The sequence below is a fragment of the Sinohyriopsis cumingii genome, chromosome 7 (genome assembly GCF_028554795.1).
Source record: "Sinohyriopsis cumingii isolate HCF-2022 chromosome 7, ASM2855479v2, whole genome shotgun sequence".
Classification (NCBI taxonomy): Eukaryota; Metazoa; Mollusca; class Bivalvia; order Unionida; family Unionidae; genus Sinohyriopsis; species Sinohyriopsis cumingii.
In genome coordinates, this window is record NC_142967.1 from 57760405 (window position 1) to 57773159 (window position 12755).

Here is a 12755-nt window from a genome sequence, read left to right on the forward strand (position 1 = left end):
TATATCCATACTGGCCATGGAAACATTGACAGCCCTTTTAAGTTTTTACCTTTTCATTCATTAAGTTTTAACATCATTGGATTTTACTACAGTTGTGCAACAATTTATTCCAGTGTACACATACATGTTTTCAAAGGCTCACGTCGGAACAATGCGATCTGAAATAGTGGAGGAAAACAGATGACCCAGAATAATCCATCCATCTTAGATGGATTACCACTGATTCTTGCATATGCAAGAATCCATTATCAAAGCCAGGACCTTGGAAGTGCAAAGTAAGCATTTGCTTTTTTATACTGGAAGAGAAACTGAAATCCTTTACATTCCCATTATCTTTACAGGCCACGGATATACTGTATGATGCACTGCAAAGTGAGACTCCAATAGATCGCTGGGCTGCAGCACAGTGTTTAGCTCACTTCGGGGTGTGTGACTCAGATGTTGTTGGAGAAATTCTGCATCAGGTCATGACAACGGAAAACACTATTAAACATGAAAGAGGAATTTCTATCCTTGGCAAGATCAGTGTCTCTTCAGTAAGTTTAATACAAAACAAACTGCTGTCCTCGGGTAAGGTAAACCTTGCTAGTAAAAATTATTAAGCCAGTTTGAATTCATAAAATACTCCTGATAAAGACTGAGAAATTATTCCAAACTTGAATTATCTCTTGAGTCCGTCAAGATGCTTTCATGAAATTTTCAGATGTAAGCGCTTCAGACCCCAGAAACATTCATGTGATGTTTGAAGAGGTTTTAAGCTGGAGGGCAACTATAATTTCATGTGATGTTAGAAGGGTTCTAAGCTGGAGGGCAACTATTATTTCATAAGATTTTAGAAGGGTATTAAGCTGGAGGGCAACTATTATTTCATAAGATGTTAGAAGGGTATTAAGCTGGAGGGCAACTATTAATTAACAGAACTTAGGCTATGGTACCAAATCAAAAATGGAGTCTCTTACTTGAAAAGTTTATTTCAGGCTTGGTATTTGCATTTTGGAAAATGCGGGTGTTAGCTAATATTACAACATGAATGAAATTATCATGGAAAAATGCTGGCATTAACTAATATTACCACATGAATGAAATTATCATGGAAAAATGCTGGTATTAACTAATATTACCACATGAATGAAATTATCATGGAAAAATACTGGTATTAACTAATATTAACACATGAATGAAATTATCATGGAAAAATGCTGGTATTAACTAATATTACCACATGAATGAAATTATCATGGAAAAATGTTGGTATTAACTAATATTACCACATGAATGAAATTATCATGGAAAAATGCTGGTATTAACTAATATTACCACATGAATGAAATTATCATGGAAAAATGCTGGTATTAACTAATATTACCACATGAATGAAATTATCATGGAAAAATGCTGGCATTAACTAATATTACCACATGAATGAAATTATCATGGAAAAATACTGGTATTAACTAATATTAACACATGAATGAAATTATCATGGAAAAATGTTGGTATTAACTAATATTACCACATGAATGAAATTATCATGGAAAAATGCTGGTATTAACTAATATTACCACATGAATGAAATTATCATGGAAAAATGCTGGTATTAACTAATATTACCACATGAATGAAATTATCATGGAAAAATGCTGGTATTAACTAATATTACCACATGAATGAAATTATCATTGAAAAATGCTGGCATTAACTAATATTACCGCATGAATGAAATTATCATGGAAAAATGCTGGTACTAACTAATATTACCACATGAATCATGGAAAAATATTAACTAGTAACATGCATGCTGTAGATGCATTTTATTTTACAAAAATGTTATAGGTTGGATGATAGCAATGAGAAGCTCTTTAAATCAAATCAGTCCAGTTTTGTTAATGAGAACACCTTCACTTGTAAACTTGTGCTTGATTATGGTATCCTCACAAATGTATCCACCAAAAACATTTGCAAGAGATATAAAAAGAATTATTATTTTACAAAATTATGTTTTTTTTCCCCCAAACATTTTCATCATTTTATTGATAATGAATCTTTTAAAATTATAAACTTTATTTATGTGCCTTTGGTTAAAGCTGTATTCCCTTCCAATACCAGTTCAAACTAATATAATACACATGTTCTTTGTCGGTCATGACTATGAAAAATGATTGTCTTAGGTCATCGTTGCAGCTTGTTTTGTTTGTGGGACCCCCCCCCCAACTGAAATTAGTTTTGATTACACTTTGTGACTTGAAGGCTTGGAAACAAGAGTTGCTTTCCCCAAATTGTGTTCAGATGAACGTTTTGCTTTTCAATTGGACCTAATATAGATTTTGAGGTAGAAATGATCCAGCACCAATTATCTAATAATAACAATGGAAAAGTGAATGAACAAGCACTCCATGACTTTGCCAACTCCTTGAGTTATCAATGATTGGGCTGTGTACAGTTGCATGTGCGATGCAGAATGTTTGCCAGTTATTTAATATCACAGTTTGTGTGAGTGATGAACAACACAGTGGAAATCACCTTCACTCACTTACATGCTATAGTCTGATAATACAAACCCGTTTGTTTGTACCCCCCTACCGATTTAAATAATAGAAACCTTTAATGTGATAAAAAGTGCAAGGAACTTAGACAATTCATTCATTGATTTATAGTTTCTAACCTGACTGTGAGTAGAGTGGCCCTAACACCGTCATCTTATGCGCGTTTCATGCTTAATGGAAGTTTTCAGTGTAATAGACAGACATGCTTGGATCCATCTCTAGTTTCTGGACAAGTCCAATTTCAGCAAAGGGGTGTTCCACGACTACAGATGTACATACATAAGTCGTCTGCTTCTGATATTTACAATGTTGAATCAAGCAAAAGAAATTAATGACAACTACAAATTTGCTTTTCATGTGGATTTAGCAAGCAGTTTAATTTCTATGTTCATATATGCAAAGGGATATAATTCCAAACTCTCAATGTTATGTAATTTACGGAATTATCCGGCAGTTGCCGAACAGGATGAACTATGTCATTATGTTGTCTGATGGAAATAAACTAGCCTATAGTGTATGCAATATGGCACTGTGTTAGTATGGAAAGTCCGTTAAGCATGAAATGGTGCAGGGCATGCCAGCATTAGTGCCATTCTGGTCACAGTCAGGTTACTATTTGACCCCCCCCCAATTTTGTTTCTTCTTAACTCTGGTCTAAATGTTTATTAAGTACTGTATATACTTGTACTTATAAGTCAAGTCAAATTGCTAATAAAGATCTGATCTGCCAAAGCATAATATGCCTGCAGATCAGGATCTATGTTTGTTTGTTCAGCTGATTACTCCTAACAAACTGCACAGACCCAGATTTATGTGCAGTTCGCAGTTTGACTTGTCTTATAGGCGATTATGTACAGTATTCGTCATTATTCTTCAAGAACCATACTTTTATGTCATGCCCTCATATCATTTTAGGGTCTGTTAATGAGGGAATGCAGCTTTAATAAATTATTTTTTAATATCTTGTAAACACATGTTTCTTTTTTCTTTATTTGTTTTTCTTCCTTCTGTTTTTCTTCTTTCTTACATTTAATCAACAAATCTTTAATAATTACCATTATTGCCATATATTATTGGCGGTACATTATTCAAATCTGTTAAACATACATAATTCTTATTGATCTTAATATTCATAATATACTTTACAGGATAAACAAAATGGACTATTAGTAAGACTTTTAATCAATTAGTTTTTTATCCTACTTTTTGAATTTTGACCAGAGTCTGTTTTAGTACTTTATCATCTGATGTGTCATATGGCTTGTGCATTTGCAGCTGTAAACCATGCAACTGTGACATGACAAGACCTAACTGTGACACGTTTGAGTGTCAAGACCTAACTGTGACACGTTTGAGTGTCAAGACCTAACTGTGACGCGTTTCAGTGTCAAGACCTAACTGTGACACGTTTCAGTGTCAAGACCTAACTGTGACACGTTTCAGTGTCAAGACCTAACTGAGAAACAACCTCTACTTTTGTACTGAGTACTATAATATGTTTCAATCTTAGGACTAACTAAAAAATTCAACAGCAGCTTAGATTTGTGGCATTCATCATATAAAAAGTACCTTATATACATGTTTATTCATTGAGTTCATTTGCATAGAATCTAATCTGTTGCCACATAGTACACTGGCAGATCAGGATCTATGTTGTTTGCTGTACTGACCACCTCTAACATGCACAGACCCAGATCTGCCAATGCATTGTACAACGTCAAATCTGGGTCTGAGCAGTTTGCAGTTGGACTTAGCTTATAAGTGAGTGTGTACGGTAAATGAAAATGCTGAATTTACCTTATCTTTTATTATGGATAAGTCATTCAAACTTGTAACAGACAGAAATGGTATTTAATTTGAATTTTAAAATTTTGTTTGGAGGGCAATAAATTTAACAAGTAGATTTTCCAGTTTTGTTTCAGCGGGACTTTGTATTTAGTCTGACAAAATGTCTCTACTATTTCAATCAGATTGGGGTGGCCATGACATCTTTGCTGTTTTTGCATGCATTGATGGCATCCAATGTCAGATAGTTCCTCCCTAGGACAAAATCTTCAGACCAAAAATGATAGGGGTGATTGGTAGATTTGCACAAAGGTTTTAGAATCACCAGCATGGTTGTCCATATTTGCTGAGTTGGCCAAATATCATGTAGCTAATTACCTGGTTCCACTTGTATATTTTAGAGTTTTATAAATTTGACAAAGATATTACTCTGGTAAGTTCATGCACTTTTCTCATCCATATCTGACTGGAAAATACTCATATTTTAAATGGTGCAAAAATAACATGGCTACTAGTCAGCAAACCAGGTTGAACCAGGTGACTGCAAAGAAGTTCAAAGATGTTGGACGTATTCTTAACCAATGGTAGTACTCATACAGGACTGTTTGTGAAGACCTCAAACAGGACCATTTACCAAGAAGTTGAATTCACTCATCATATGTCACACTTAATGAAGTAAACCTTGACCAAATGTGTTGAATTCCAAGGTCCACTAACACTGAAACACAATCACATTAATTACATTTGCTTCTGGCCTGCAAGCCTTTCATGTAGATTCTGGATGGAAACCATTATGCAGAATACCAACAATAACAATTTTACATCTTTTTAAAAGAAATCTGTTTAGAGTATTTCTTCAATGATAAGACCATGGGACTAGTCTAATTAATCTTTTAATGAGGAAGGGATGGATTTATTATCAAAATGAAATCTACATTCTTTATAAAAATTTGAGGTGGGCATTTCATCAGATGAGTATGGTATTTAAAATGTTCTGAATGTATCTTTGATGCAGAAATTGCGTATTTTTTATATATATTAAATATGAATTTACCTGTACTCTTTTTACATTCTCACATTTTGCATTTTTATTTTTAACATTTTGTTGTTTCATTTTCTTTTTTTCCCATTTTCAGTCAGATTCTTTCTTATATGTATATAGTTTTTCATATGTTGTGATAGGTTTTTGAAGGCACTGCATATCCAAGATTGTACTGATGTGCCATCTAATTTTAATTCAGTCAATCAGTGAATTATTTTATTGTAGATTTATAAACAATCTTAGATATGTAGATGTTACATTACAACTTTATACACTGGATTTCTTAGCTTGTCATCTTTTTGTAGTGGTGAAGGTTTTTTTTTAATTCATTGGGAGATTTCCTTTGCTTTCATTTGCATCTTAAGCTTCTTATTAAATTTTGTGACTGTAATGAAATTTATGAGCTATCAACATATATTGTATTAAGCTTATGTTCTCACAAAAAATGAATTTTCCACCAGCTTTTATGAAAATTTCTGTGAAAAATGTGCGGTTTTTAATTGTGAGCACAGAGTTTGAGGTGTATCAGGCTTTCAGATACATTAAGTTTTAAAATATGTTAAAGTTACTTATGTATATCAGTCCAGTGAAATGTTGTAAGTTTAAACCAAATTCTGTGAAACTAGATTTTTTTAAATATAAAAAATTAAATTTTGAAGACAAAAGTAAGGCATATTATAGCTCTCCATAACTTTAAAGCAGCAATTGGGATCCATAAATACCAACCACATTATGTACTAAACTGCTGCATACCCTAAAAAAATCATAAAATCAATGAGGTATACATTTGTATGTGAAAGAGAGGGCAGCATGTGGATAAACCAAACAACAATCCAGTATAATAAAAACTGTACCTAGAGTATTTGAACTGTCACATAATGGTATTTGTGAACTCAAAGCGATTAATTAAAGCATATATAAAAATTAAGATGTGCTGAAAATTTGCATTATTTACTTATATCCACGATCATCATATATTTTGATAGGTCCATAAATGAAGGTAATAATTAAAAGTGGAGCAACATGTTTTCTAACAAACTTGATCGATAGTTATTTCTGATCTAGTTCTGATATGGTCAGTGAAAATCATTTTCAGTCAAAACTTGGAGAGATATCTTTTCCTTCCAGAATTGGTATACAGTACTCCCTCACTCTAATGGTGTTGCTTGGAGCCATTAAAGTGTGCCATGTTTATACTGGGGTACATTACACAGTACTCCATCACTACATGTATTATGGTGTTAAATGGAGCCATTAAAGTGAACTGCCTTATTAGTAAGGCCAACTTTTATTGAGATATTGTCATCATCATCATCATCATTGGCGACTCGGTCTCGAAAGACCATGCGAATAGCGCCCTTGGGGTGTTGCCTGTCTCTGTTGGCAACGTCTGCTGTGGCTGTGCAGGCCTATACGTGAGTGACAGTCCCTACTGCAGTTGGTGCAGACATACTGGGAAGTCTGCATTACTGTGGTTGCTGTTGCGTTCTTCTTTCTCCTACATTTCTCTGCCACCAACTGGCCTCTCCTCGCATCAGCGACTGATATGCCATTGTTTACCATCAGTCTCCAGGTGCCTCGGTCCTCAGCCAGCTCTTCCCAGCCATCGGGTGAAATGTTGCATGCCTTCATGTCCCTCTTGCACACATCTTTGAAACGGAGTGAGGGGCGTCCGACTCTTCTCATGCCAGTGGCCAGCTGTCCATATAAGATGTCCTTTGGCAGCCTTCCATCCTCCATGCATCGGACGTGACCCAGCCATCGAAGGCGGTGTTTAATTAGCAGGGAGTACATGCTGGGGGTTCTTGCACGCTGCAGGATCTCGCTGTGTGGAACACGGTCTTGCCAGCTGATTTTCAGGATGCGTTTTAGGCACTGTATATGGAAGGAGTTGAGCCGGCGTTCTTGCCTCATGTAGGTACTCCACGTCTCACTTCCATATAGAAGGGTGCTGAGAACGCAGGCCTGGTAGACTCGGACCTTGGTGTGCTCTGTCAGCGCGTTGTTTTCCCAAACCCTCTTTGTTAATCGAGCCATGATGGTGTTTGCCTTTCCAAGCCTTCTGTCCAGCTCCATATCAATCGAGAGAGTGTTGCTGATGGTTGACCCTAGGTAGGTAAAGTTGTTGACTGCTTCCAGGGTGACACCGTTGATTTTGATTGAAGGGGCAATGGTGGTATCTTGCACGCTGACATTTGTTTTTTCCAAGCTGATTGTGAGACCAAAGTACGTGCAGGCAACAGCAAAACGGTCTCCCAGTCTCTGGAGGGCTTCCTCGGTGTGGGCCACAAGAGCTGCGTCATCTGCAAAAAGCATCTCCCTGATGAGCACAGCTCTCACTTTGGTCTTTGAGCGCAGTCGTGCCAGGTTGAACAGGCTCCCATCAGACCTGGTGTGTAGATATATGCCATCCGTGGACGTGTCGAAGGCGTAGGACAGGAGCAGGGAGAAGAAGATCCCAAAAAGTGTTGGTGCCAGCACGCAGCCCTGCTTCACACCACTGTTAATTGGGAAGGAAGTTGAGGATGATCCATCATACATGACTGTTCCCTTCATATCTGCATGGAAAGAGATTATCATGCTGAGGAGTTTTGGGGGGCAACCGATCTTACTCAGAAGTTCAAAAAGGCCCTTCCTGCTGACCAAGTCAAAGGCCTTGGTGAGGTCGATGAACATCATGTAGAGTGGTTGACCTTGCTCTCTGCTCTTCTCTTGGAGTTGTCGTAGGGAGAAGATCGTGTCTGTCGTCGACCTGCCTGCTCTGAAGCCGCACTGTGATTCCCGGTACACACGGTCTGCCAGCAACTGCAGCCTGTTGAGTATGATGCGGGCATACACTTTACCAACAATACTCAAGAGCGAGATCCCTCTGTAATTATTACAGTCACTGCGGTCGCCCTTGTTTTTGTAAAGGGTCACAATTGTGGCATCACGCATGTCTTGGGGGACTACTCCTTCCTCCCAGCAGCGGCAAAGTAACTCGTGCAGTGGTTTAATCAATGCTGGTTTTCCACGTTTGATAGCTTCGGGTGGGATGCTGTCACTACCTGGTGCTTTGTTGTTTGGAAGGCAGTCGATTGCTTTGCTGAGCTCCTCTAAGGTTGGCACTTTGTCGAGCTCTTCCATGGTGGGCAGATTCTTTATGCTGCTGAGGGCTGCATCAGTGACTGACGTTTCTCGGGAGTATAGTTCTGAGTAGTGCTCCACCCATCTGGCCATCTGTTGCCCACGGTCTGTGATCTTCTCTCCCGTCAGGGATTTCAGGGGAGCGACCCCTTTCACTGTAGGGCCTAGAGCCTTCTTGATGCCACTGTACATGCCTTGGATGTGTCCGGACTCGGCACTTCGCTGGATCCCTTCACACAGTTGTTGCCAGTACTCGTTTGCACACTGTCTAGCAATGCGTTGGGTATTACTTCGGGCACTTCTGAGAGCAGCAAGCGTCCGTTCATTAGGGCATTTTTTGTAAGCTATGAAGGCTTTTCGTTTCTCCTCGATTTGTGGTTCCATCCTTGATAGGTGTGCATTGAACCAGTCCTGGCTGGGTCGTTCCTTCTTGCCAAACGTTGACATAGCTGTACTGTAGATGGCACCCTTCATGGCGTTCCACTTGGCTGTAGCGTCATACTCAGGCAGGTCCTGGAGAGCCTTGTTCAGGGCAGACACATACTCCTCCACCTTGGCAGGGACTGACATCTGTGCAGTGTTTATGCGAAGACATCCTTTTGGTTTTGTGCGGTGTAGCACATGTGGCTGTAGTCGCACTCTGCTGCTCACAAGGGCATGGTCGGAGTCACAGTCTGCACTGTGGTAGGTTCTGGTGGAGAGGACGCTGTTAAGGGCAGAGCGCCTGGTGATGACCAAGTCGAGTTGGTGCCAGTGATGAGATCTGGGGTGTTTCCATGACACTTTGTGTTGTGGCTTACACTTGAAGAAGGTGTTTGTGATGCACAGGCCATGGTAGGTGCATAGCTCCAGCAGTCTCTGGCCGTTTTCGTTGGTCTTTCCAGTGCCATGATATCCGAGGCAGGTAGGCCAGGACTCGTGGTCCGCACCTACTCTGGCATTAAAGTCGCCGAGGAGGAATAGTGGTTCATTTTTGGGGCATCCTTTGATCTGTTCGTCCAGCTGCCCATAGAACTGATCCTTCACGTCTTCTGATGACGTGAGGGTTGGGGCGTAGACACTGATGATGTTGACAGGACCTGAAGTAGTGGTGAGGCGGATGGACAAGAGACGCTCAGTGCCCCCTGTTGGAGGTTCAACCGAGGCCAGGAGATTGTTTTTGATGGCAAAGCCCACTCCGTGCTGACGGGGCTCCTCAGGTTCTCGACCCTTCCAGAAGAAGGTGTAGTTTTCCTCTCTGAGGGAGCCACTAGAGGCGAGCCTGGTTTCCTGGAGGGCAGCTATGCTGATATTTAGTCTGGTGAGTTCTCTATCGATGATGGCCGTCTTTCTGGTGTCGTCCACTTCTCTGAGGTCGTCGGAGATGCCTGTACACATGGTGCGCACATTCCAGCTTGCAAATCGAAGAGCTGGAGTCTTCTTTATTGGTTTCTTGTTTCTTTTGTCTGGTGTGGAATTACCGTCTGCTTGTCATGCTGAACAACACACTGAGCTCCAGACACCCACTGGAGCAGGCAGACGATGGCGGGTCAACACCTTATTGACCGGGGGCTGCCCGGCTTGAGGCGGGCGATAGTTGGCCAGTGGGACACGATGATCCCTCCCACCGTCAAAGCTGACCCGTGGCGCCCCTTCCCTACGCCAATCGGGTGGGACTTATAACCCGTAAACTGTCAGCTTCCGTGTTGTTTCCTCACTCAGTAGCGAGACTGGAGTGTCCTCTCCAGGGCGCAAGCCTGGGCGTGGAATATGGAGATCCTGGGCTGCCCAGACGTCAGGATCCCCCTCTCGTCCTTGCTGGTGGGGTCCAAAGGAATGCTGAGCATGACATTTGGCACCAGTTTGGATGCAGGAGCTGCCGGAAGGAGGTCGTAGTCGACCCCCAGCCGCCTTAGGGGCTCCACTCCTGATTTTCTGTCTGGGTTTACTCCCGTAGCCTTTCCTTCTCCCGAAGATATCCACAAGGCAGTGGAGCCATAATCCAATGGATGGGACTTGGTTGGTTTTGAATCAGAGTTTCCTTCTCCTAGATGAACTGCCTGACAAGGCTAACGAGCTTCATCTGCCCGGGTTTGGGGTCAGAGTTTCCCTTCTCTTAGACTGGTTGCCTGCCAAGGCTAATGAGCCCAGTCTGCCCACCCAGTTATACCGCCGGGTACTCGGTCGCGCCACACAGCAGGCTCTGTTAAAACAGGGGGCACCGCGTGAAGGTGCTGCTGTGGACACAATAGTGTAGGAGAGGTCATATGCAAGTAACCTCCTGCCCCGCAGAGCGAGACAGTGGTCCTGCGGCGATCACTACACCTGGGAAGGAGAGGCTATGAGAGACGCTTCACTTTCCTTTGGCAAGCGGGACGTCAGGCCCAGGCCACGCACCCCTCAGTTATTGTATAACTAATATAACTACAGTAAAGATTATTTCCAATGTTTCACAGGGGACTGGAATATTTAGAACATTATAAACAAGAAACATTATGTACAAAATTCAATAGTTTTTATCTTTAGAACCGTTATGTTTGGCATGACTAGTGTCAGGACTGATATTTAATGGTAATAAACTGTTCAGACGACATATATTTATATTGATGCGTTTTATTTTGCGAAAAATTTTGATTGATAAAAAAATGATAAACCAGCAAATGTTATCATCCAACAAAAGTGTCAACATACATGTACCTGCCTGTGTATGATAAAAATCACTTTTATGTGAAATCATCATTGGTCAGTAACTTTGTTGTTTCCTGGTGATCACTAATTCCACAGCAATATCCTCATAGTACAAAAAATTAAATTTATGTTTTAATTGTTGGCCTCACTGATGTGTTGTTTCCTGGTGATCACTAATTTCACAGCAATCCTCATAGTACAAAAAATTAAATTTACGTTTTAATTGTTGGCCTCACTGATGTGTTGTTTCCTGGTGATCACTAATTTCACAGCAATATCCTCATAGTACAAAAAATTAAATTTATGTTTTAATTGTTGGCCTCACTGATGTGTTGTTTCCTGGTGATCACTAATTTCACAGCAATATCCTCATAGTACAAAAAATTAAATTTACATTTTAATTGTTGGCCTCACTGATGTGTTGTTTCCTGGTGATCACTAATTTCACAGCAATATCCTCATAGTACAAAAAATTAAATTTATGTTTTAATTGTTGGCCTCACTGATGTGTTGTTTACTGGTGATCACTAATTTCACAGCAATATCCTCATAGTACAAAAAATTAAATTTACATTTTAATTGTTGGCCTCACTGATGTGACAGTATCACTAATGCATCAGAATTAACATAATCCAAGAAATAAAAAATGCACCAAAGCATTGGAAACATTATCGTTAGTATCACTATCACTGGTAATGATATATGTTTGCTAACTAAACCTTGCCTTAAGAAAACAGTTCACAACATAGTCTGTGCAAACATCACACCATGTGTGATATAGGACTCACGGTACTAATTCAGTTCCCATAGTAAACCAATGCAAACACCATGATATTAAAAATTCAATAACTTAAAATTTTTGAGCGCTCATGATCAAGCCTATATTTATCAGTATAGATGAAACCTGGATGTCAGCTTCTGTGTTGAAGAAAGGATATGAGCCGCAGCATTTTCTGGGCCTGCATGTGTTTGAAACATGTGCTTTCAATTCCACACCAAAGAGTCAGGCGCTAATTTTAGTAATGGCTGTTCCAAACTCAAGACTGTTAAAAGACTGAAATTCCATCAATAAAACAATGTCTCTATTTGTTTTGACTTACAACTAGGATAAGCTCTCAAAAGATTCTTTTTTCTTAAACATAACTTACATTATTAACCAATCCTGGTCAGCCAAACCCATATATACTCTATTTTATGTTCACCCATTTCCAGGCTGGTTTCCATTTTTCCATACCATTAGCACAGTGTGTCCATAACTCATTCTGATTGCAGACAGTACATTTATTTCACACTTAATAGTTTTGTCAAGGTTTATGAGATATCTTTGGATTTCAATAGCACATCCTACCTTTACTACAGTTCCTGTTTTGTATTTGTACCTTTGTGTTTATAGAGACATTCTTTTCTTCTTCTGACCAGTGAATTTTGAGCCATTTTCACAACAATCAGAAATCAAAATGAACACAGGATAGACTTATTTCAAGCTGTACTCAATTAGTTAACATACAGGTATGGACTGATTACTAAATAATATGCCTAAATTATTTTTGATCCAAATATAAAAAATGGAAATATTTATTTTAATGCTTTAA

General features: G+C 39.5%; 1 protein-coding gene across 4 annotated transcripts in view; it reads left to right on the forward strand.

The window, feature by feature from the left end:
• LOC149795325 (uncharacterized) overlaps positions 1–12755 on the forward strand; it is a 132402-nt gene that overhangs the window by 41926 nt on the left and 77721 nt on the right. For 2 of the 4 annotated variants that reach the window (XM_089965094.1, XM_089965096.1), the window contains 2 exons: positions 342–536; positions 3692–3712. In XM_089965094.1, the coding sequence (XP_089821220.1) occupies positions 342–536; positions 3692–3712 (216 nt within the window). The remainder of the gene's footprint in view (positions 1–341; positions 537–3691; positions 3713–12755) is intronic. The other 2 variants (XM_089965095.1, XM_089965098.1) reach the window with 1 other exon arrangement.